At 40.1% G+C, this 26,069-nt stretch overlaps 1 protein-coding gene across 4 annotated transcripts in view; it reads left to right on the forward strand.

Moving 5' to 3' along the window:
• Positions 1-26,069, forward strand: part of EVL (Enah/Vasp-like) — a 223,797-nt gene that overhangs the window by 14,262 nt on the left and 183,466 nt on the right. Inside the window, exon 1 of one of the 4 annotated variants that reach the window (XM_038406722.2) lies at positions 15,322-15,565. The exons of 2 other annotated variants lie outside the window; for them this stretch is intronic. In XM_038406722.2, the coding sequence (XP_038262650.1) occupies positions 15,543-15,565 (23 nt within the window). In that variant the 5' untranslated portion in view covers positions 15,322-15,542. Of the gene's footprint in view, positions 1-15,321; positions 15,566-26,069 lie in introns of those variants that run through there. One more of the 4 variants, XM_043515961.1, reaches the window with a different exon arrangement.

Consider the following 26,069-nt stretch of genomic DNA (forward strand, 5'->3'; position numbering starts at 1 on the left):
ATCAACAAACTGTGACTGTTCCTAGGGGTTTCTCCAGGATTTCCTTTGTCCTAGTTTCCTATTGTCCAGTGGTGTCAAATATCTGTCCTTCACGTAGCTCACCTGGGCTACACAGAGTCAATAGAATCTAAGTTTTCATTTGGGGGAAAAAAAAAAGGTTTCTGACCCTCATGGTTGGAAAGATACCCTTCCAAATTTAAAGGATGTATAACTCAGTGTAGTCATGTCTTCCTGAGTGTGCAGAGAGCCTGAATCAATGGGAGTGTATTACAGCTAATTGCTGTCCCAGACCTATAGGCAACAAAATATAAGACAGCAGGGACTCCAGGTACTATACTGGTTCCAGACAATCCCAAAGCTGTCACCTATAGAAATAATTGTGACTGAAAATTGGAAAAGGTTCAGAGAAGAACTACAAGAATGATTCAAGGTCTGGAAAACATACTTTATAATGAGAGCTCAATCTGTTTACCTTAACAAATGGCTACATTTAGAGTACTAAACTGTACCGATATAAGCACTTACATCAACACATGCTAGAGATCCACGCTAAGGCATTGTGCTATTTGAACTATATCTGTTTCTAACAGATCTAATTAAAAACATGTAAGCCAAGCCAAAGAGAAGGTTTAGAGGTGACTTCATGGTCCATAAGTACCTGTACAGGAAGATGTCTGATACTGAAGGGTTTTTCTGTCTAACAGAAAAAAGTGTAACCAGATCGAATGTCTGGAACTTGAAGCTAGATGAATTCAAACTGGAAATAAAGTGCAATATTTAACCATGAGGGTAGTTAACAATTGAAACACTTTACCAAGGCATGTGGTGGATTCTCCATCACTTGAAATCTTTAAAACATGACTGGATAGCTTTCTAAAAGATATGAACTAGTTCAGACACAAGTTATGGGCTTGATGCAAGAATTACTGGGTGAAATTCTATATTCCCTGTTGTGCAGGAGGTCAGACCAGGTAGATGAACATAATGATTCTTTCTGCCCTTTTAAAATCAATTAATAATCAATTAATAATTCTAATTAACTTAGTTTAATATATTTAATGAATTAATGTAATTAATTTACTCTTAGATGTGATTTCCATGCATTACTCATGGCCTGATTCTGTATTGTATTGCTTTCCCCGATGTATAATCCCTAGCCATGGAATTTAAGTGCATATACCTTCTGACTAGCCACCAGCAGCACTCTTTTGGTCCACTCTACCCAATACCATAGGCTCCCTTACCTAGTTTTCATGTTGCTTTTCCTACATTTTCCCCTTTAACTTCCTTTTATCCTCTATGATGAACTGGTGATTTGGCCTTTATGTATACTATATGGATGAGTGCAACAGAAATGCAAAGATAAATCCGAAAATGGCAGAGATTTTTTTTTTCCCCCAAGAGTGGTTACTTATTGAACATGGATAATTTTAAAGTATAAAAATGAAAGAATTTCTAATCAAATAGCACCAAGAAAATGCAGTGCCATTTATTTTCCCCTTTAGGATTTTATCAATATTAAGGAAAATTGCTATTTTAAAAAAAATCATACGTATACATTTTATAAGTAGAACATGCAAATGTGAGAAATTACAGCAAATTTTCTATGATATTTAATAACATTTTAATAGAAAAATGTTTACATGATAGAATTAGGATTATATTAATTTTTATCCAAAAGTATCATTTGAAAGACTCAATATGTACAATTGTGGTAATATAAATTGTACATGTGATTTTAGTTAAGGCCTTTACAAATATGAAGAAAATTATAGAAACATTAGCCCTGACTCTGTAAATATTTATACACATGCATAATTTTAAATGAGTAGTCCAGTTGGCACTATTCACCTGAGTAAAATTGCATATGTGATGAAGTTTTTGCAAGATCGGGGCCATAGACAAGGAGCTTGATTTTGATCTCACATAATTCAGGAGTAAATGAATGGGGATGAGACATTTGTTAAAATCAAACTGTGCTTATCTTTAAAGTATAGTTATCATAGGTTGTGTGTGACACTGGGACAGAGTATGTGTTAGTTCTGTTAGGTAGAAAGCAGCTCTGTACTTTTGCATATGAGGGACTTCTCAATAACATCTTAAAGATAAGTTTAAATTGTATTTATAAATTAGCAAAAGGACACAGCAGTCATGCTGTTATTAGAGATGGGTGAGCCAATGTTGAGTAAATAAAGAACTTACCTGAAATTTAGCCCAAAATTTAACATGAATCAAAACTCGGATACTAAAATGATGGGGCTTGTAAGCACACAGTGTGAAGATTTTTAAAGGGATTTAGGAGCATTGTACTCCTAAATCCCTTTGAAAATCTCTCCCTAGAGCAGTGGTGCCCAAACTTTTCCTGTTCTGCCCAACCCTTACACGTAATGAAATCTGTCTGAACACCCCTCCCCCCCTCGATCCCATTACTACACAGTTGTCTCAGTAGAGGAGTTTGGGCTGAAGTGGGCAGAACTGGGTATTCGGGAGGAGCTAGGACTAGAGGCAGAGTTGACCTGGGAGCGGAGAGGGAATGAGGGCAGAGCTGGGCTGGGGGTACAGCAGGGGATGGAATGGAGCTGTGGCTAGGACCGGAGCTGGGCTGGGTGACGCTCCCTTCCCTCTCCCCATGGGGACTGACCCGAGCCCTACTGCATGCCCCCTCAAACGTTCTAGGGAGTTCTAGGGCATGCCCAACAGTTTGGAGACCAGTGCTCTAGAGAGAGGAAATGGTTATCTTTTGGGTTTAATTTTGTGTACCTATACACTTCCTGGTATCAACTCGGACTGGAAAAAATGCCAAAATACTGCATGAAAGGCTGGTCTCACCAGCTAGGAGGTTCCAGAAATCTTATGGGACTTCCAGCCCAATTTGATTTGAAACCAGCCTTTGAACTCTTCCCATTTCACCCCTATTGTAATATCAGCAAACCAGACGTTTATAAACAATATGGTTCTTCATTAGGTGATGACGTTTAGTAAGACTTTGAAAAAATGTACTGTTATCGCCTTATATGGAGAGTTGCTCCAAACTTGGCTGTCACCAGAGAATATTTTTGGCTCTGAGACAATTTCCTTTACATGGCTCTTCAGTAAATAATCTCCAGTGTTTGGATAGTGATGGTTAACAAGAGATGGGACTGTTGTATAGGATTATTTTTGTATGAAGAAGAGAGGATGGAATGCAATAAGTAGGTCAAAAATAGAAACACATCTTGTTTGGCCAGAAATTATATGTATAAATCTTAACTGACTTTTAAGTGGCCTGTTTTCAAGGCAGATTTTTTTTAGTGCGTTGAGTTTTGTAGATCTGTTTGCTCATTGTTTTGTTGTTGAGTGCTTCTAGATTTGTAGCATTAGTGGGATTCTGTAGATGCCACTCTAGAAATATATATGGTCAGATCTCTTTCCCCATCCCAATTCCCGCCATTGCAAACTGGCTCCTTGGGAAAAGTTTCAGTGAAGAAGGGGGTGGGAGGAAAAATAAGAGAGGCAACTATAATAAGGTATGTCTTCATTGCACAGTTAACATGGGGTTTAGCCCCAAGATTACTATCGGCCAAATCTCTGGTTTGGAGGAGCTATAAGCCTGGAAGTATGGATTACAACCATATCTGTCCTTCACTTGGCCTAGAACCGTGGTCCCCAAACTGTGGGGCGTGCCCCTCTAGGGGGCTTCAGAGAAATGTGCAGGGGAGCATGATGAGGCATGGGCCAGACTCCACAGTGGGCCGGGAGTGAGTGCCACCCAATCCTGCTCTGCCCCCAGCTCTGTTCCAGCCCTGCCCGCAGCCGAGGCCCCAGCCTTGTATGCTGACAGCTGCCCCACTCCTGGCCCCGGCTCCCGAGGTGGGGTGGGGGGCTCGGACAGATTACATTACAGGTAAGAGAGGGAGTGTTATAAACGTACAGCTAAGGGTAGCATAAAATCCCTCCTTTACCTGTAAGGGGTTAAGAAGCTCAAATAACCTGGTTGGCACCTAACCAAAAGGACCAATAAGGAAAGAAGATACTTTCAAATCTGGGGGGGGGGGTTTGTTTGTGCTCTCTTTGTTGTGCTCTCTCAGGACAGAGAGTGGGACCAGGCAGGAAAAAAACATTTCCTAAAACCCTACCTGAAATAAGCATCTAAGATTACAAAAATTGTAAGTAAAGGAAGGAAATGCATTAGATTATCTTTTGTTTTAGCTTGTGAATTTTCCCAATGCTAAGAGGGAGGTTTATTCCTATTTTTGGAACTTTGAAGTTAGGCCTAGAGGGGAATCCTCTATGTTTTAAATCTTATTACCCTGTAAAATTATCTTCTGTCCTGATTTTACAGAGGTGCTTCTTTTACCTTTTTTCTTTATAATAAAGTTCTTCTTTTTAGAACCTGATTGATTTTAGTGTCCTAAAGATAAAGGTGTACTTTTATTAAAGGCAATTGGTTAGTATATTATTCTCAAGTCTCCCCAGGAAAGGGGGTGAAGAGACTTGGGGGAATATTTGGGGGAAACAGGGACTCCAAGTGGCCCTTTCCCCTGGATGTTTTTCTAAATCACTTGGTTGTGGCAGCAATACCGTCCAAGGACAAAGAAAGGATTTGTGCCTTGGGGAAGTTTTAACCTAAGCTGGTAGAAATAAGTTTAGGGGGTCTTTCATGTAGGTCCCCACATCTGTACCCCAGAGTTCAGAGTGGGGAGGGAACCCTGACAGGGCGTGACACAAAAAGTTTGGGGACCACTGGCCTAGAACCAGCTCGCTTTGCAGTGAGCATGCAGGCTAAATCATTCAAGCGCTGACAGTCCACCAGTGCCTTCCCACAATTCCCCCTCCCCGCCCCAGTTACCCCGCAAATGACTGGGCAAGAATCTTAGAGCGTCTCAGTACAAAGAATTAGGGGAGATGCCCCCAGACACACATGAGTGCATGCAGAAACAGTGAGGATTCAGTAACTTGGGTAGGGCTTTGCCATGGGAATGCTTGCTAGGGAACACTGGTCTAGGCTAATCCAGGTGTTCAGACCCAGGTGCTGATCACCCAGCTTAATTGCACAGTGAAGAGACAGCCTTAGAGGCCAGTAGCAGGCTAGAGAGCATGATAGGAATGGAAGGACTGAAACAGAGAGGAGCGTGGTGAGTGTGAGAGAGGAGGATGATGGCATTAGCAGCCACATTTTAGAGTGACTTGAGAAGAGAGAGTTGAGAAACAGTGAGGCTAGACTAATCTGAGTGCAGAGCTTCCTGGCCATTTCCTCTCCAACCCCTAGCATGCCCTCATGTTGGACAGTGCCCAAGACAAAGGGGGCCTATGCCTGGCAAAATTCTCTAGTGGCTTATTGTACCCTCTATGCAGCTCCAGGGTGGATAGCAAGTATCCCATTGTACTATGCCAACAGGGAGACCATTGAGGTATTCCAGACAGATTGCTTAGGAAGTCTAGTTTAAGTGATAGGGATGACATGGTCAACTTAATGTGGAAAGCATTAGCTATACTGAGCCTAAGTCATCGTACTGTGTGGAAACCGACTCCACAGCCCCTTACTCAGATGTGAGAGTGCTACTAGTGCTATACATGGACAATCCCAATAGTAAAACCTTGGTAGATGTGCTTTAGATAGTGTGTGTGTGTGTGTGTGAGAGAGAGAGAGAATGGTAGCCTGTGGTTGAGAAATTACATCACTGGCAGTTATAGTTACCTGTCTCTGCTGGCTGTAGTCCATCATTCCGCATCATTGACCGTACATTTCTATGGCTACTAAAGCAATTTGTTTGTCATTGGTCTAATGATTGACCCCGGGGTCAGGTAGAAGATAAAATAAATGAATAACACCAAAAACATGTGCCAGTGGTACCCAGGGAAAATTGTTACATGTTGGAATTTTGCAATACCCATTCCACTTAGAGCCTCAAAATAGGACTTACCTGGGACGTAACTGGCACATAGGCTATGTGGTAGAGAAACTTCACCTAACAGGTCAAATTGCACTGTCATTTACACCTGTGCCATCTCATTGACTGCAGTGGTGTAAATGAAAGCAGAATTAGGCCCTCAGAAGATATTACTTTGTAGTTGAAAAGTGAGCTTTTAAGTCTTAATTCTCTATGCTGCATCCTACCATGTCATTAAGGAGTTCACTACTAAATGTTAGGAAAGTTTGTTCTTCTTCCTGTGTTTATTCAGATAGATGCCAAGGCATACATGGTAATATTTTCACAGGGTAAGACTTACCCGTGTCCTGACAACAGGCTTGATAATGACACCAAGATTTAATAGGCATTAATATGCTCAGCTGTGTGTGGGAAGTTGCTTAGTTCATGTTGGCTATAACTTTTGACTGCAAACACTCCACCATATAATTAAATGCTTTAGAAGATCCTCTGGGCCATTTGGTTACTTGAAAAATACTGCAGATATCCAGAGTATTTTTGGTGGCATGTGAATATTCTTCTTTGTATTAATATAACAGCATTCAAATATATATGTAATATTTATCCACCTTTACATGGCATGTTTTCAACATATGAAAGCCAAAAGGTCCACTGAAATTGCGTGGCTACTGGGGGTATCTATTCATATATTGTTTTAATTTCTGCTGAATATTCATTTGGTGGTGATTATATTGTAATACCAACACCCCCTCCTGCCCAAAAAAGCTGGCTTACCCTAATTATGGCCAGTTTGAGGGACATTTCCATGGAAAATTGACATCCATAGTTCATTTTATTTACTCACATAGTGCCTTTTCTGTCTGCTATTCAGTTTTTAAATAGGTTATTAGGATACTAATCAGAAGAGGTGTAACTACTATAAGATGTTATGGGTGTTTTCTTGTGAATGTTGATGTGGTATAATTCTTAATTGCTAGGACAACTTTTATGCTGTATGAGTCAAATTAAACTTTGTTGTATTAAAAAAGCTGTGGTTTACCATTTTTTATCTAGAACAAATAATACCTTGCTGCCTTTGATTTCAAATTCATGCTGTCCTGTACCTTTCCTTGGTATGGATTTTATAGTACATTAAATAATTTTCTGTACATAGGCAAAAATCCAGGTCAGGCATACATTTTGAAGGTTTTGATCATATATAGTAGTGTTTCAAACAACGTGTCTGAAAACAGTGAATCTTGTTAATTTTTGGTAAGGCAATAATGTGAATGCATTGGTTTTCAATGAAGTGAGCTGTAGCTCACGAAAGCTTATGCTCAAATAAATTAGTTAGTCTCTAAGGTGCCACAAGTACTCCTTTTCTTTTTGTGGCTACAGACAAACACGGCTGCTATTCTGAAATCTCTCATTACTTTTGACATTCAGAGCAAGTGTTCTTTCTCTATTACTGTTTTGCCATGTCTTGTCTATTTAAACTGTCGGCTCTTTGGGGCAGGAACCATGTCAGCTATATATTTATAGAGCACACAACACAATGGGGCTCCAAAACCCGACTAGGTTCTTTGAGCATGACCCCAATGAAAATGATAAAGAATGTAATTTTGTAATCACCTTTGTTTTTAGTTGATTGATTAATTCTATTCTCAATTGAATTGAGTTCTGTGTTATTGCAGAATCTGATACCACTTAACCCCAGTGGTTAGAAAGACCTTAGGAATTGTGTCCACTCTACCTGGTCTCCCCACCCTCCTTGAAGTATTAAAGCAAAGCAAATGGTTGTGTTGGAAACATTTCCGTTTCAAAGCTGTGATGAGTTACTGGTATGTGCTCATCAGCACCTTGGATCCTGTACAGAGCATCTATTAAAGAAAATGGGTGTGCTGTCCAAGCAGCAAGACTGACCTCAGAGGAGCACAAGCTTGGGACTGATCTCAGGACGTCCACTCCTGTGGTCATCCCTAGGCACTAGATCGGTTGCAGGGAGTAAAGCAGCTGATGTTCAGACAAAATCAGAGAGGGGTGAGGGCAGGTTTTTGTTGTGCAAATGTCCCTGATCTGGCATACTTTTAAAGCATCATCAGAAGTGCCTGTATGGGACAGGCGAGCTGGAGGAAGGGGAAACATGGTCATTAATGCATTACTACGCTAGCTTTTTCACAAACCAATTGTATTTACATTGGATATTAACAGTATTAAAGAGTATGTGGGGGGAAATCTGTTGCCAGACATACTCATGCAGCCCCTCCTGGGGTTGTGCAGGTGATGGAATTGGGTCCTGTGTGTTTGCAATCTTTTGCCATCAGAGTATTTTTCTCTCCACACACAGATTCAAGCTTCTTTTGCCAGAATAACCTCCATGCTGGTCAAAATAAAGACCACAGAATGAAGGAAGTGAGGAATTTCTCAGTCAAGAGAGTTATTGAAATGAACAAGAATAGTTTTCTTGTCTCATCACAGCATGTCACTATCTCATGACAAAACATGTTATAAGTACTATAGCTGAAAATGGAACATGTGATTCATTTTTTTTTTCCTACTTCAATATCTGGAGGTTCAATGATTGCCAGTGATGTTGCTACTAGTACCATGCTGTTGTGTCTATACTGTCACCAAAGATGCCGTAAATGCCATTGTTCACTAAAGTCTCTTGGGCTATTGGAATTGTTTTAGGGATTCTCCCAATATTAGAATAATCTAAGGTAACCTTTCCCACCCCCACTCCACTAAACACTTTCAAATCTTATTTTGCTAAACCCAATAAAGACCATTGAACTCAAAGAAAACTCTACTGAAGGAGATATTTAAGCAATATCCTTGGCTGCTGTCTATGATCTCCATACCTACCACTGTGCAGAAAAGATAGCGCTGATCAAATGTATCCATACTGCTCAATGTGCTGCCTTGTCTTTATTTTCCTTCTCCATTTCCACTCTGTTTTTGCCTCCTCTCCAACTTAAATTAATGCTGGATCATTCCATTGAGTTCCATTTTCAAAGAGGTCAAATCCACATCACCAAAATTATAACACAGTCCAATGACAAATGCAAACATAGTGAACTTCTTTCCCCTTGCCGAGGTAAACAAGCACTTTATTCAAATATTTCAATCTTGTGTGATCAGATGGTACCATTGAGCATCTGGATGGATAAAGCATCACTGGAAAATTGAGTCAACAGAGTGAGTGCTGGACAGGCAGAGAGAGTTCATACTCTTACACTAAATGAAACTGAGCTCTGTGTAGAGCAGAGGTGGGCAAGCTATGGCCCGCATGCCACATCTGACCCATGGGACCGTCCTGCCTGGCTCCTGAGCTCCCAGCTGGGGTGGCTAGCCCCACGGCCCCTCCCCTGCTGTTCCCCCCTCCCACACAGCCTCAGCATGCCGCACCACCAGTGCTCTGACCTGCCACTCCTGCCGGGCAGCACGGTGGCGTGGCTGGCTCTGGCATGGTAAGGGGGCAGGGAGTGGGGGTCCTGGCTCCCAGTCAGGGGACTGGGAGCAGGGGGCGGTTGGGTGAGGCGGAGGTTCTGGGGTGGAGGGTCAAGGAACGGGGATTGGGGGGGCTGGATAGGCATGGGAGTCCTGGGGGGCCTGTTAGGGGGCGGGGATGTGGATGCGGTCGGGGCAGTCAGGGGACAAGGGGTGATTGGATAGGGGGTGGGGTCCCCGGGGGGCCGTTAGGGGCAGTCAGGGGAAAAGGAGCAGGGGGGGATTGGATGGGTCGGGAGTTCTGAGGGGGGCAGTCAAGGGGCGGGAAGTGGGAGGGGACAGATGGGGGCAGGGGCCAGGCTGTTTGAGGAGGCACAGCCTTCCCTACCTGGCCCCCCATATAGTTTTGCAATCCCGTTGTGGCCCTTGGGCCAAAAAGTTTGCCTACCCCTGGTGTAGAGGGTTAACATAAGGCCTACATACAACTTGAGTCCCATTTAAGCACTGGGGGGAATTTCACCCACAGCCTCTGGCAACATGCCTCAACCCTGTTCTGGATTGTCATATTTCAAAGCCCCTTCAATCATTTTCTCCTTTGCTAAGATTTCCAACAGGGATGACCATTTTTGTCACATGGACACCTGTCTAGTAGGAACTAGACTGAAACCACCAACTCATTTTATATAAGCCACTGAACTGCTGTCAAATGATAATAAATTAAAGTAACTGGCATGGCTTTAACATGGGTCAGATTGGAAGGGAGAAACTGAAAGTCTGGATTTTCTGTTATTTTACTGTCCAGTTGCTGACATACACTTATGTTCTAGTTTATATGTTTCTGTTCCATAACGTAATAGCAATTTTTGGTGCAACGTGGGTCTTTTTCCCCAAGTGATTGAGCTTGGTATCCAAGCAGAGAATGAATGACCTTGCCATTGAGTGATTCTTTGTCTTTTGCTGATTCTGATGTACAGGACTCTAATTGTCTCCTTTTTGACACGTTAAAGCCAGTGTTAAATGCCCGTACTCGGTATGTCAGAAGTTGCAGCGCTTGCTTCTTTATTCCATCTTTGACGTGCTACATGATTTTGCAGGGTCTTCCAATTTAACTAGAAGGCCTCCGGCAGGATTATTCCATTCAGGTTTAAAATGCTGTATGACAATGATGGCAGTAGATCAATAAGGCTCTGGCATTTCTTTGCCCCCTTATGTCTTCTTTAGACACTTAAGTCATACAAGTTCTGTCAGGAAATCTTATGCTCATCTTCATTCATGTGGACACTGCGACATTATGCTCTAGATTGTCCAATCTAGTGGGAGTCTTAATAATTAATTTAATATCAAGAAATTACACCATTAATTCCCTTGTAGGCTGAGAATCATGCTTGAGCGGTAAGTGACACTACAAGCCACTGAGAAAACACTGGATAAAAATTTAAGTTTTAAAAGTTATCTCAATAAGAACTTTCAACAATTGACCTTTACTAAATGTAAAAGGTTTCTGGAGCGTGTTTACCTTTTTTGAGACTTTCTCCAGCCTTCACAGAGTGGCCATTGATGAGGGTGTCAGGGTTTGAACAGTAGACTGTTTCTTTAGCTCTTAAGGTTTTCCAACAATGAGAAAGCATGTCAGTGATTTAGTGAATTCAAGTGCAAGGTGAATGGATTTGTTTTTAAACAGTATTTTATTAATATAATATTTTAAAGCTGGCATTAGAAATCCCAATGTTGCACACAGAGGCCAACACTGTGGGAGCTTAGCCACAGTCTTCAGATCAGGGTTGGGCCAAAAAGAGGGTAGAAGAGAGTGCTTCACATTTTCTTTCCTCATACAGACTAACATGGCTGCTACTCTGAAACAAAAATCTCACAGGGCTCTATCTGTGTGCATCCCTAATCTGAAGGGATGAAATGAACCCACTGCCATGGGACAAACAGAACCAAATACGCATACAGTAACCATGTACTGTAGTAACAGTGTGCATCATGAGCTTTTTAATCCAATAGTTTTGATTGAAGATTTACCTGAGCGAAGTCTTGACAGTGTTGCAATAAACCCAGCATTTCAATTACCTTATTGCCCTCTCATTTCTACTCATTTAGCAGTTCATGTGGCAGCATATATATATAGTTGCCAGCATTTTTAGTTTGATGTAAAGAGAGCTGTATCTGCAGCTTAATGTTTAATGTTTGCTTTATTTATTTGCTCTAAATTCCTTTCTGTTTTGCCCACATAACAATCAGGATTATAATCACAGAAAAGGAGAGTATGCTGGTTTTTGTATATCATCTCATTTTTAATTGCCTTATTTGATCAGACCAACAGGTCCATCTAGTCCAGTATTTTGTCTCTGTCGGTGACTAGTACCATGTGCTTCAGAGGAAGAAGCAAAAAGAACCCCAAGTGGGTAATCATGTAACAACCTGCCTGTAGAGGAAGTTTTTTTCTATCCCTATCAGTTAGTAATTGGCTTAACCCCTGAAGCATGAAGTTTGTAGCCTTTCCAAACTTTGTTTTAATCTTATCTACTGTAACTGTGTTGTTTTCATTGTCTATATAAAAAATTTTGAAGGAGAAATTAGTTAAGGACATTGAAGTTAATGGTAAATGGGACAAAATACAACATGGTTTTACAAAAGGTAGATCGTGCCAAACCAACCTAATCTCCTTTTTTGAAAAAGTAACAGATTTTTTAGATAAAGGAAATGCAGTGGATCTAATTTACCTAGATTTCAGTAAGGCATTTAATACTGTGCCACATAGGGAATTATTAGTTAAATTGGAGAAGATGGGGATCAATATGAACATCAAAAGGTGGATAAGGAATTGGTTAAAGGGGAGACTGCAACGGGTCCTACTGAAAGGCGAACTGTCAGGTTGGAGGGAGGTTACCAGTGGAGTTCCTCAGGGATCGGTTTTGGGACCAATCTTATTTAATCTTTTATTACTGACCTTGGCACAAAAAGTGGGAGTGTGCTAATAAAGTCTGCAGATGATACAAAGTTGGGAGGTATTGCCAATTCAGAGAAGGATCGGGATATTATACAGGAGGATCTGGATGACCTTGTAAACTGGAGTAATAGTAATAGGATGAAATTTAATAGTGAGAAGTGTAAGGTTATGCATTTAGGGATTAATAACAAGAATTTTAGTTATAAATTGGGGACCCATCAATTAGAAGTAACGGAGGAGGAGAAGGACCTTGGAGTATTGGTTGATCATAGGATGACTATGAGCTGCCAATGGGATATGGCTGTGAAAAAAAGCTAATGCGGTTTTGGGATGCATCAGGAGAGGCATTTCCAGTAGGGATAAGGAGGTTTTAGTACCATTATACAAGGCACTGGTGAGACCTCACCTAGAATACTGTGTGCAGCTCTGGTCTCCCATGTTTAAAAAGGATGAATTCAAACTGGAGCAGGTACAGAGAAGGGCTACTAGGATGATCCGAGGAATGGAAAACTTGTCTTATGAAAGGAGACTTAAAGAGCTTGGCTTGTTTAGCCTAACTAAAAGAAGGTTGAGGGGAGATATGATTGCTCTCTATAAATATATCAGAGGGATAAATACAGGAGAGGGAGAGGAATTATTTAAGCTCAGCACCAATGTGGACACAAGAACAAATGGGTATAAACTGGCCACCAGGAAGTTTAGACTTGAAATCAGACGAAGGTTTCTAACCATCAGAGGAGTGAAGTTTTGGAATAGCCTTCCAAGGGAAGCAGTGGGGGCAAAAGATCTATCTGGCTTTAAGATTCTACTCGATAAGTTTATGGAGGAGATGGTATGATGGGATAATGGGATTTTGGTAAGTAATTGATCTTTAAATATTCAGGGTAAATAAGACTAATCCCCTGAGATGGGATATTAGATGGATGGGATCTGAGTTACTATAGAAAATTCTTTCCTGGGTATCTGGCTGGTGAATCTTGCCCATATGCTCAGGGTTTAGCTGATCGCCATATTTGGGGTCGGGAAAGAATTTTCCTCCAGGGCAGATTGGAGAGGCCCTGGAGGTTTTTCACCTTCCTCTGTAGCATGGGGCATGGGTGACTTGAGGGAGGCTTCTCTGCTTCTTGAAGTCTTTAAACCATGATTTAAGGACTTCAATAGCTCAGACATAGGTGAGGTTTTTCATAGGAGTGGGTGGGTGAGATTCTGTGGCCTGCGCTGTGCAGGAGGTTGGACTAGATGATCAGAATGGTCCCTTCTGACCTTGGTATCTATGAATCTATGAATCATTGTGGGATCTCCAGTCTTAATCCTGACTTTCAAGATCAAATCCTGGTCTTGGTGAAGTCAGTGGCAAAACTTCCATTATCTTCACTGGGGTCATTACACCCTCAGTGTCTAGGAATCTCATATACTTTCACTGGACCCTACCATGAAGAAGCAAGATGGTTTTCTGATGTCTTTGTTCCTCTTTCCTCTGATAACGTGGAGCTCTTCTTTTTTTCTAAGTAGGATACTCAGAAACACCTACTTTTCATTTCACCTCTCCATCTTAATGTTTATTTTTGAGGATAAGAAATACTTTGATGGCCAAATTCACCCTTCATTTACATCAGACATCAGATGGTGTACCCAAGGGCAAAATTTGGCCAGGTATGTTTTTCTGTTAAAATAGGAATAAATGTATATTATACTAACTTTTAATACTCTCTTTTAAACAAATGAGACAATGCAAACAAAATCTAGTGTCCTTTCTGTGCAAAAAATGCTCTTGCCCCAAATGAATTTAATGAAGATTTTCTATAAGTCTCCAGTGTCATTTCTTTCTCTTGTCTTTTCCTCTCACTCCAGCCTCTCTGCTCTCAAGCACACTTCCCAGTTGGAATCCTCAATGAAACGTCCTTGAGAACAAGGTGTATGCTTTACCTAAACAAATAGCTATTTTAGGGCCTGATCCTGCATTTCTTGCATACCCAAAATGCCCATTGAGGCTTGATGTTCAGGGAACACAGACTTCTATGGATTTCTCTCTCTCTCGTTTTTTTCTGCCATGTTTATAAAACACAAGGTCTCTAAAGCCTCTCCAGATTGTTTTGGAAGAACATATGCTTTGCCTTTTGAAGTATTCTAAGAATGTTGCTCTGGTGTCTGTCTTACTCCAGCATCCTTATGTTTTTTTCCTTATCTACATACAATACATGTAACTTTTGGCCTTTGTAACCGGAGCTTGAGGTATCTTCTGTTGTGTTGTGATTCTTGTCATATACCACTTATACTTTGGCAACTTCCTACCCTTGTGCTATTTGAGCCACGTTTTAATCATAAGGCATGTAAGGAAACCTGTTTTATTCACATTTTAAAGAAGCTTCCCATTTGGTTGAACCCCTGTCTCCTTTGCCTTAGAACTCTTCTTGTTGCTTTGGAGATGCATTGCTCTGTTGCTAGGCAGCTGAAGCATCTTCAGTTACATGCCACAATTTGTGAAATTCTTAAGTTATCTCCTTGTTATTTTCTTTCTTTTTATTTGGAAATGTGACTATTTGGCTTTGATCCCTCTTCATTCAGTTGCACTGATGTGATTTATTAGCATTAACCCCCTGAATTCCTAAGAGCCACATGTATTGGGGCAGATTGAAAGTGATAGCAAAGAAATGGGGAGTAAAGGAGTTAAATTGGTCAGGATTAGTCTACAGTAGGTGGTGATTTCTTGCAGCTAAACTATTTTAATGTGTTTTGGCTTCCATGGAAGGGGTGGATCGTAGTTGTAATTTGTTGCAACATTGACAGTTCATGTGAATAAAAACACTACATGATATTAAAGTATCAGTGCAAGGTAAGAAAATCTGTTTAGATAGGCCTAAATCTATCAGATTGTAACAGTAATACCATATTTCTGGTCTGTTTCCTCTTCCTCCTCCTCTATTTGAATTTATTTTTGATGTAAAATATGAACCCATAATTTAACCATTGAGTTTGTCATGTAAAGTATTTGACTTATTTGGCTTGAATAATAAAGATATCTGCCTTTTATTCTTGGAGTATACTGCATTAATCAGACTTGCTGGAATGATCACATGGTACTCTATGCCTTTCCCTGTTAGCTGCTGCTTGTCAGCAGCTGGCTGAGCTGTAGGCTGCAGGCCAGTATCTGCATACCCTTTCTCTTCAGAATATTTCAAATATACTGCTTCTTAATTATGCATTTTGCTGCAGTTTGACAAACTAAATGGTTCTCCTGCATGTTAAGAAGATTATTTTAAATTTCAGAGAATTTGTCTAGTTACTAGGCCATGTATGCATTTGAAGAATTCAGGTAGGCTCTCTATTTTATACATCAGTGTGCTTGGTTTTTGTTCTCACAAGGTTTTTGCTGAGTAATGTCAGACGGCTTCATAGTTAGTTCTCCAAAATGTAAATCTTTCTTGTATTTTAAAATCTCTACCCTGAGTATTGGGAGAAGTGTGTAGAAGAACGAGTTGCAGGTAAATGATAGCTAACTGCATGACGGAGAGTAAAACTGGATAATTGATTACATCTTGCCTCTTCTGGCTACATGACTATAAAATGTGTGCAAGTACAGTATAGAGTTATAAAACCGAAAGTGTTCTGCTGAAAAGGGTCTTTGCTATTTTTGGTTTCTGAGACCTGACAGATGCTGCTTCTCTAAAAAATACAGATTATGATAATTAAGGGGAAAATATTGATGCTTAGATCATAGCTAGGATTAGATTTTTGTGCTGCAGCACAATCTACATGCCTGTTTTTCATAATCCTGTAGCTGTAGAATTTCATACGATATTTCTAAATGTGATTCATATGGTTAGATTGGGGTTGGGTTGGGTTTTTGTTTGCAAACATTTGAACAGCTGTGCTTGTTAAAGTACAAAATTAGCATATTTTTATTTAATATTAGTGCTGTTCAATACTGGGTCCTCCCCCCCAAAATAACTCTCTCCCTATGCAGATTCAAGGTCTATTTAAACCATAACAAGTTTTTGAAGATAGCTGAAACAAAATGAATAGACATTCTAACACGATTGATGTTTTCACCTGCATTGAAACTGTACTCTATGAAAATTTCTGATCTTCAGTGGGTCTTTCACTTTGTTTTAGGTTTATTCACTGTTTCTTATAGGTCATACTATAATATTGGCCAGATAAAAATGTTGATAGTATTATGACAACATCGGGGTAATCTCTTGCTATATTTTCTGTTCTATATGCCATTGCTATAATATAATATAATGAAAAAATCCTTTGATTTATTTAGATGTAGAAAAAAATGGTTTAAGTATGTAACTAGATGTGAAGGAGATTGGCTTTGCATTCACAATACACATTCAGTGCCTGATTATTTTTTTCTATTAAACTTTTTTTAACATCAGACAAAATATTGATTCCATTTTGTTAATCTGTGCTTTGCCAGATGACGTACGTGTGTGTGAGTACACATCTTGATGCTGACAAGTAGTAGAAATGAGCAATTGGAAAAAATAATAATTAAAAAAACACCATATGTCTAGAATCTAACCATAAATGATGAAGAAATACAGGCTAACAGGGACTAGAACTTCTACTGCTTATGAAATGCTGCAGGATACTGCCTTAGTGAAAAGATTTTACTGTAACACTTTGTGATGCTATGTTACTGCAGTTGTCATAGGATTGTCAAGAGATGCTCACAAATCTTGATTTAGCCAATTGTTGGCAGTAAGTTAAATTGCAAACAGGCACACAGTCTACTATGTCATTATTTGATTTAATATTTCTTTATATTGCACCCAAGTGTTTAAAACATATTATTAATACAGCAATATTCTGATCAGATTTGTCACTAGGAAACAAATTAATTTGAAAAGTGTACTTAAAAAGCTGTAGCTAATTTCCAGTGGAGGCCCCACTCATGTCAAGACAAGGAAGATGTTTCCATAGTTTTGCAGCAGAGAGGTTTATTTTCTGGTCTATACCCCCTCATAAGGCTTGTGAATGTACTAGCCTTTCCTTCTTAGGCTTGCTTTTAATATTATGTTGAACTTTACATTCATGAACTACTAGTGCATTCTAAAATCCTCCAAGCTGGCAGGATTGTGGCATCTATGTAGTAACATTTAGAATGACATTTATTTTATTTCAGAGTAGCAGCCGTGTTAGTCTGTATTTGCAAAAAGAAAAGGAGTACTTGTGGCACCTTAGAGACTAACAAATTTATTAGAGCATAAGCTTTCGTGAGCTATAGCTCACTTCATCGGATGTATCCGAGGAAGTGAGCTGTAGCTCACGAAAGCTTATGCTCAAATAAATTTGTTAGTCTCTAATGTGCCACAAGTACTCCATTTATTTTATTAGGCATTTCAGTGGTATTCTGTTGAGGGTGAATCTGGATGATGATCTTCTTTATGGGATTATTATTCGCTCTTACTTCTATAGCTGTATTTATTTGTGATGGGACCACTCTGTATCTCACAAACTAAAAAAGGATTGGCCTAGTTCAGTATTTGGATGGAGGACCTATGCCTATAAGATATGGAGTTGATGATTCAGTAGTAGGTGGTGCTTTTCCCTGAATTAAAGACTCAACATGGTGTTAAAGGCACTATGCTGTTGGAGGTGCCATCTTTGTGGATAAAATATAGAACTGACATCATGGCCACTTGTGCTCACTCAGGGCCTGACTTCTGTTAACAAAGTAGGTGCTCACTTGCATTTGCTCACGTACAAAAACATGCATCCAGTTTAAATCTCGGTGTCTGTCTAGCCAAGTGCGAGCAAAGCTTCCATTTGTGCGTGCATATACAATTGAGCACATGCAAGTTTACACTTACTTTCTGACTAGATATTGGCCCTAAGGAACCCAAAAAAATCTCTGAGAAAGAGGTGCACAGCCATGGTGTCTTGGACAAATTCCAGATAGTGTAGAGTGATTGCGTTCTGTCTACCCAAGTTCCCCCTGGAGCTTCAATTTGCTATAGTGACCTTCGCTTCCTGGCAAATGGTTGGGTAGTGCTGGGTACTCTTAAACAGCTGCTGGACTTCTCTGCAGAAGCATCTCACTTCAGGACTGGATGAAGAAAGCAACCCCGGTGTGCTATTTATAAAACACTTATTTGTAAAGCACTTTGGGATGAAAGGCACTCGGTAAATATAACCAGTGTGGATGAGTGGGTGGATGAGCCAAGAGTTGAACCTCAGAGGAAACAAAGGAGCTAAAGTCCATTGGGAATTTCATAATTCCATGTTCTAGCCAAGGTCAGTTTTTTTTCCTGACATTGGGACAGGGCATTACCCCCTAAGCAAACTGAGGGTTACAGAAACTTACACGGCCAGGTCCTCAGTTTGTGAAGTCATTGGATCTTTACCTCCTGACATCAGCTGAGGATCTGGTCCCTTGTCTTTACTAATTATTTTTATCGTCAGCATAGGCTCAATAGCTTAACATGCATTTTTTTATATGTAAAATGAAGCCAATTTGCTCACGAGCTGGATTTTCTCAACCTCTCACTGATCTCCTCACCTCACTGTGATAGGTTGTTGTGGATAACGTTAAGAGAAGATTGCTGTGCTTTTGGCCAAGAATGTATTGTACTTTTGTTATGTCCAATCCAGATCAGTCTTTGTAGCAACAGAAAGCTTTGTTAAACCAAGTGTAGATTTTCCTCTTGTTGCGTTAGGTATATTAGCCTGAGGTATTACTTGGAATACTCCCCAATGAACTAGTGTCTGTCTGTTTCTAATGCACCTTCACCATCTGGGAACTTTTCTAGTCCCCTATGCACTGAGTAAAACTAGGAACAATACAAAAAAGGGAAATTTAGGCTCTACCGTTTGTGAATACGGCAAGTACATTTGTTTTTCAAAAACTGATATAATGCATTTCAAAACAGAAGTAGACTATTTATATTTTGTGAGCATATAGCACCTCTCATTTGAGGATCTCAAAGTGCTCAAGAACATTAATAAAGCCTTATAATAACTCTCTGAAGAAGATATTATGATGCCACTTCTGTAGATGGGTAAACTGAGGCACAGAGTGATTAAGTGAGTTGCAGAAGGCTACACCCATGAGTTTTGTTGCACAGTTGGAATAGAACCCAGGAGTCCTGATTCCTAGCCTTCTGCTTTAACCACTGCCAAATAAAAAATATAAATACCTCAAAATAGAAAAAAATACACCATTCTGAGTACTGTTTGACTAAAGCAAATTCCGGTGGTAAATAATCCTAGATTTACTTGTTGGCTGCAGTTTTTCCCATCCTATTTCCAGCATTTCAGGTACCTCTGGTTGGGAGCTCCAGTGGGATAAGTTTAATAAAGAATAAATAAAAGAAAGTTGCTTGTCTTCCATCCTACTCTATGAAAATGGAAATGATATTGAAATTTGAAGTGGAGGCAGATGGATGCATCTTCAGAAAGGAATAGCAGAAAGATCTCCAGACCAGATAAATTCAAGTGCTCTGGGTGGATGAGGGCCTAACTTTCCAAAAATGACTAGTTACTGTGGATGCATCAATTTTTCGGTGGGACATCTTAAAGGGGCCCTAATTTTCAGAAGTACTGAACAATCATCTTTTGAAAATCAGGCCCCCTTTTAAGGTGTCTTAAATTAGGCCCCAAATTCAGGAGTACTAAAATCCTGTAGTTACTTTTGAAAAGTTAGATCCTAACCTTTTTCTTGCTAGAGAAAATGACAATATTAATGATCAAGGGAGAGGAAAGGAGAAGTTCAAGGAACATTTCAGCCTTTGCAAGAATGTAGTTTTTGTGAGTGGCACTGGTATTATAATTGTTAGGGAAAGCCAAAGCTACTTATTGTTCTGAATCCAAGGGATTGTGACTTCACAGGTAAGATGAAGTGACTAGTGAAAAAAATTTATAAAGTGGGGTAGTTATTCTTTTCTGACAAGAAGAGAAGGAAGTTTAGAGAGTTAAGGAAGTAAAGCTGCTTAGGTTAAATGGTGTTAAAACAGAAGAGGCAGGGGAGAATGTTTAAAACAGGGTGTCAAGGGTTTTGCAGATTCAGATGCTATTTTTGAGCAGCATTTGGCAGACAGTGTCTCAAACCACTGAAGTAACCTGCAGCACTGAATTTACTGCAGTTGCAGCATCATGAACAAAACATTTGTGAGATTACTTAACCAATTGCAATTAAGAATGTTTGCAAGCCGGAGTTTAAAACTGACATTTCAATGTCAGTGGACCAAATCCAGTTATAGTTGAGATGGTGCTTTCGTTCAGAGTCTTTAGTGGCTTAAACCTTCCAACAGACCAACCAGTACCCTTCTTTTTATTCCTTCTTTACAAATAGGGAAGTTTAAAATAAAAAACTGACTGACATAAATGTAATATCCAGGTTGAAGATTTTAATTGCTCACCAGAGTCAGAAAATCCAGTTATAATTCCCATAGCAAATGTAACTCTGCCACATTATGCATCTCCTAAGGCAGTAAGAGAAAATAGTGCATGGGCACAAACAGGCCAACTTATGGTTGCTGTGAGAACCATTCCACTGACACTCTTGCATCTTGTGAGATTAAAATCTCAATTTTAATGTTATGACTAATTTAAGGCCAAATTCTGTGGGCTTTCCAGGAGCAAATCGCTAAGAGAAACAAGTTTGTTTACATTTATGAGAGATAATGCTGCCCACTTCTTAATTACAATGTCACCTGAAAGTTAGAACAGGCATTCGCATGGCACTTTTGTAGATGATGTTGCAAGATATTTATGTGCCACATGCGCTAAAGATTTATATGAATTTTGCTTGAATAAGGCCCACAAAATGTGGCCGTTCAGTGTTTTGTATTTAATTGTGTGAATGTTGAAATCACATTTAAAAATATGAAAAACCCTTCTTTTGGACAGCCAGTAAAGTTATTCAGGCATGTTACCAACCTATAACTGCTGAGAGAATGTTAATTCCTCATGCGAATGTTAAATTCCCTTCCTCTAATAGCTGATTATTGTATCAATGAAAGTTTTCAGCTACGTACATTGTTTTCTCGAGAACTGATACCACAGTTGGCCCCATGTTTCATTGATTTAGAAATTAGAGAAATTAGATGTTTGACAAAAAGGAGTTGTGGTTTTCTAAGGAGAAGTAACGTGAGAGAACATCCCTGAAGCACACATGACTCTGAATACACTTGCTGGAGATTAAGATATTCATGGAAGTAATATGTTCCTTCTATGTTGTAATGATTCTCTTAAGCTTTATCCCAGTGATAAAGGTACTAGGGAGTATGCTGGGTAGGGATGTTTTTACTAGGGAGTAAAAAATTCTGGTGAATGGGATGCACATAACCTTATCCTAGAGATCCAAATATTAGTAAATATGTCCATGTATACTGTGTTTATGCAGTGGGGCCCCAATCCTGACGAGGACATCTGAGAGCTTCTATAATATTAATAACTGTAATGGATAGAGATTCCAGCAGGCAGGAGGATTGCTATAGGTTCTACTAGTCTTCCAGCTATAGTGGTCCTGAATTTTGTGTCCTCATGGTCTCCACCTGGTCCTTGGAAAATATTTATCTAGTGTCCCTATTGTAATTGCTATGAACAAAATTTGACATTCTGTGTGTAGGCAAGATCCAGGCTTGAGTCTTGCAAGACTAATATGTATTATCAGAGATGTATGGAAATGTATGCCTGGCTTTTAAATAAAAACAAGATCCTGAATCCTTGAATATCTTACTTGAAAGGAATGAAGCAACTTGATCTATACAATGCAGTGATGGTTTTATTAAAAAATAAAAAAATCTATGTCTAGTAGGGAAGGATGAGCCAGCTTTAGCCTGATCTGCCTATGCACATCCTTGCATCAAAATTCAATAAAGGTTTGAAAAAGTGTGATCAAGATACTTCCCTACACACAACCACTACCCATTGCTTCTCACTCAGGGGGGTGTCTTCATTTGGATGGAGTGCTGGTTTCCACTAGCATAGTGTCCTCTTCAAGAGGTAGTCAGTGTCTCTCCCTCTAGCCCCAACTCCAGCCATTCATCTTCAAGGGAGGCCAGTTACCCACTCTCACCTGTTCCAGTACAGTGTGACCAAGTACACTTGCTGTAGGATCTGCTGTTTTCAACACCTATAAAACTTATATATCGTACTTTGTAGCTTCCCTACAACTTTCTCCCTAACAGCCTGATCTGAGAATCTTTCTATTGACTTCAGTGTGTTAGATTGGATTCCATATTCCTCATCTTGTTCTCAAAGTCAACGTTAGACTCCTCTTGACTTCAGTGGGAGTAGGAATATGGAGCCCAATCCAAAGCCAGAGCTTGGGAGATCCATGCTTTCCTCCCTTCTCATAAGAAGAGTGATTGTGTTGGCATTTGCGTGAACAAAAACTGAATAAGGACCTCACAATTTGGTACCATGAGAGACTGAATTTAAAAGACGTATTCCCAGCTGGAAAAACCATGCCCCATGAGCACTGCATTAACGGACTAGGAGAGGGAAGAAAAACATGGTTATGGACAAAAAAGGAATAACAAGAATAATAATATTCTGTGTATTGCTATAGCACCTTCCATATGAATCCTTAGCATGCTTTACAAACATTAATGAATTAAGCCTCACAATACGCCTCTGAGACTGGTGTTATCTTTGTGGGAACACAGAGGTTCAGGGAGGGACTTAACCTAAGTCACACACGCAAGCCTGTGGCAGAACGCAGAATAGAATCCATATCACCTGCCCCCATCCCTCTCATTTAAACATGATGACAGGTTTCAGAGTAGCAGCCGTGTTAGTCTGTATTCGCAAAAAGAAAAGGAGTACTTGTGGCACCACAAGTACTCCTTTTCTTTTTATTTAAACATGAGGTGTTACTAAACTGTGTGCTCTAACAAATCCTAGCACAGGGAGGCAGTATGGTCTAGTTATTGTAGCAGATGGGACTGGGAGTCAGGGTTCTTGGGTTCTATTCCCAAAGCTACCACACACTTCCTATGTGACCTTGACCTCTCATGCCTCAGTTCTCCCAGCTATCAGAAGGGTCTAATAATGATACCTGTTTTACAGGGTTATTGAGATGCTTCATTAATGTTTGTAAAGAGCTTTGAGAGACACAGAAATGAGGTACTTTGTAGAGTAAGTGGATTGTTACTTGATTAAAATACTAAATTTCATGAAGTGAGGTGAGAAGCTGGCAGGAGCACTGGAAAATCAGTTAAAACAAAAACCTGTGACCCTCCTGATTTTAACACATTGTGATGGCCACTGAGAAGACTTACTTACCAAAGTCCATGATTATGGGGTTACTGTCTCTTTAACATGACACTTACAGCTACAGACTGGTGAAGATCTGCACAGCTAAGCAGCAGCAGAAGGATTTCAGCCACATCAGGCTTGGAGAGTTCAAGCTTAGATCTAAACTGTGGATCAAACTGCTCTCTCGTGTAACAGGGCATGTCTCCTACTGAAGTCAAGGGGAGTTGTCTGCTAGTGGCAGGGCTGAATTTGGCTCTCCTCTTCAGTCAGTGGGGGTAGCACTCGTACGAGAGCAAAATTTGACCCACTGGATATTGCAAAGTTATCAGATAAATATCCAGGTATAAATAGCACCCATACTAGGTGATATATACAACTGTTTTAAAACACAAACAGACACACTGGCCATCCTCATAGCAATAGCTAGAGAGGCGGTAAGGCTGGGCAGAAAAGAGGAAGAATTCCCAGGATGAAGGGGCTGTAAAAATACCCCATTTCCTTCCAGTCTCAGCAACAATGAGAGCAATGTCTTGCTCTGCAGAAAAAAAGGAGGGAAAGTCCTCCTCTTTGGGAGAAGAGGAGGAAGGAACATGGAGAATAACCTTTCCAAAGTGCCTTGACTCCAATTGAGTGTGATTCTCAGACTGCTGTGCTGAATGGTGTTAATGTTTAAAGGGTACCCAGGATGCCAGGAAGATGGCAGCCCAATGAGGGCGATCACTAGAGCTGACCAGAGGACAATGATTCTCTTTTGTAGCAACTTTCAAGGTTTTGTTAATTCTACATTGGCACAAAAATGAATCCTCTTGAATGTTTTCATAAAAATGGGATTGTATGTCCATTTTCAGATCCAAACCTGAGCTTTTTGACTTGGGGAGGAGGGGGTGTAGCTTGATGGGTAGGGCACTGGCCTGAGAGAGATCAAAGTTCAAATCCTTGCTTTGCCTGATTCCAAGCCGAGTTTTTCATCCCAGATCACTCTGAATTAGACAGAGCAAGGGTTTGAACTAGGGTCTCCCATGTCCCATACCCTATCCAGCAGGTGCTAGGCTGTGAGAAAGTCCTGCTCTCTTAGTTGAAACTGATCCATCTCCATGAAACCTGTCCGCTTTGAGAAAACAGCATGTTTCCACTAATTTTAATTTAGGCAGAAATGTTCTAACCAGCTCTAGCAATTGCTCCCTTGCTGCTGTTTGGCTACAAACTGTTTTTACAAGGGTGGGTTAGCAGGGCAGCAGAGTATCAATTAACACAGGGTTCAGATTCAAGAGTATCCATTTTTCTGTCCAGGTTCCTATTTGGCCTTCATTACCATGTTATCCGGGATTCAAGTAAGAGGGTTTTTTTTGTTTTGTTTTTTTCCCTTCAACATGAGGGGGGAAAAAATCTAAGGACCAGAAGTCCACCTAACACTTCAGTTTAGGCACCTCAGTGGGCGTGGCCAGATTTTTCAAAAGTGCCCTGCACCCAGGTACTGCCATTTTTCCTAGCAGTAGCTGCTGGATGCTGAGCGCTCTTGAAAACTAGTTATCGTATTTAGGTGCCTGATTTGGAGTTGAATAGTTGAGTTCTTTTGAAAATGTGGCTCAATTGTGGGTGCTGAACTTTTTTTTTTAAATTGGGGCTCTAAACATATGTCTGTCTAAAAGGATGAGGTTAGATAAAATCTTAGATTGCAGAAAACGGAAACAAATGTAGAAAGCCCCTAAAATTGTAGAATCTGGTGTAGAATCTGTCAGGTTACAGGTTATTTACAAGTAAATAAGATTAGATAAAGTGTTCTCTCATAAGTGCACACTTAACTTGGCATGCAGACCTTACAGCTCCCTGCAGATGATTTTTCATACAAGGTGAGCGATATGTTTGAGGGTTTGGGCTTTGTTCTGTTTTTTTAGTTTAAAGATATGTTTGTTGATATTTCTTGTCTTCAGTGATAACATGGTGGTTGTAGCAAATGGTGGACAAAAGCATTTTCTGATAAGAAAACAAGGCAGGGCTAATGTCAAAAAGGTCCAGCTTAACCCTAGAAAAATTAGCTTCAGGTGAATGAAATGTACTCTGTCGTGTGACCTTGTCACCATGAAAAGCTTCAGACAATAGCATCTATCCCTAACCTTGCGTGTAAACAACAATTACAGCATTTCTTGGGAATAAATAAATGCATGTCCCAGTTATGCCAAGTTATTGCAGCATCAATATATGTGCTTTGAAAACAAAGCATACAGCCCAACCTTAATCATACACTAGAGCAAGGGAAACAAACCCTCCAAGCCAAATGAGTACTGAAACATTATGACATGTAAAAATGCAGTATAGCGCCATTGGACGCATCCCCATATGGATGGGGGGCAGTCTGATTGCAAGGGGCAGTCTGCAAGAAGGACAGTGTATAATGCCAGAGGGAGAAAAAAACCTATTCTCAGACTGGAAAAAGATGTGTCAAAACATAAAGATGAAATATCAAAGATTTTTCTTGCATCTTATTGCTGCCACTAGCACTGGGTAATAAATTCACTGAAGCAGGTTCTTGGCTGTTGTAAATCAGAATAGCTCCACTGAAGTCACTTTATTCTAATTTTTATCAGCTAAGGATCTGACCCATT

This window comes from Dermochelys coriacea, chromosome 6 (genome assembly GCF_009764565.3).
Source record: "Dermochelys coriacea isolate rDerCor1 chromosome 6, rDerCor1.pri.v4, whole genome shotgun sequence".
NCBI lineage: Eukaryota > Metazoa > Chordata > Testudines > Dermochelyidae > Dermochelys > Dermochelys coriacea.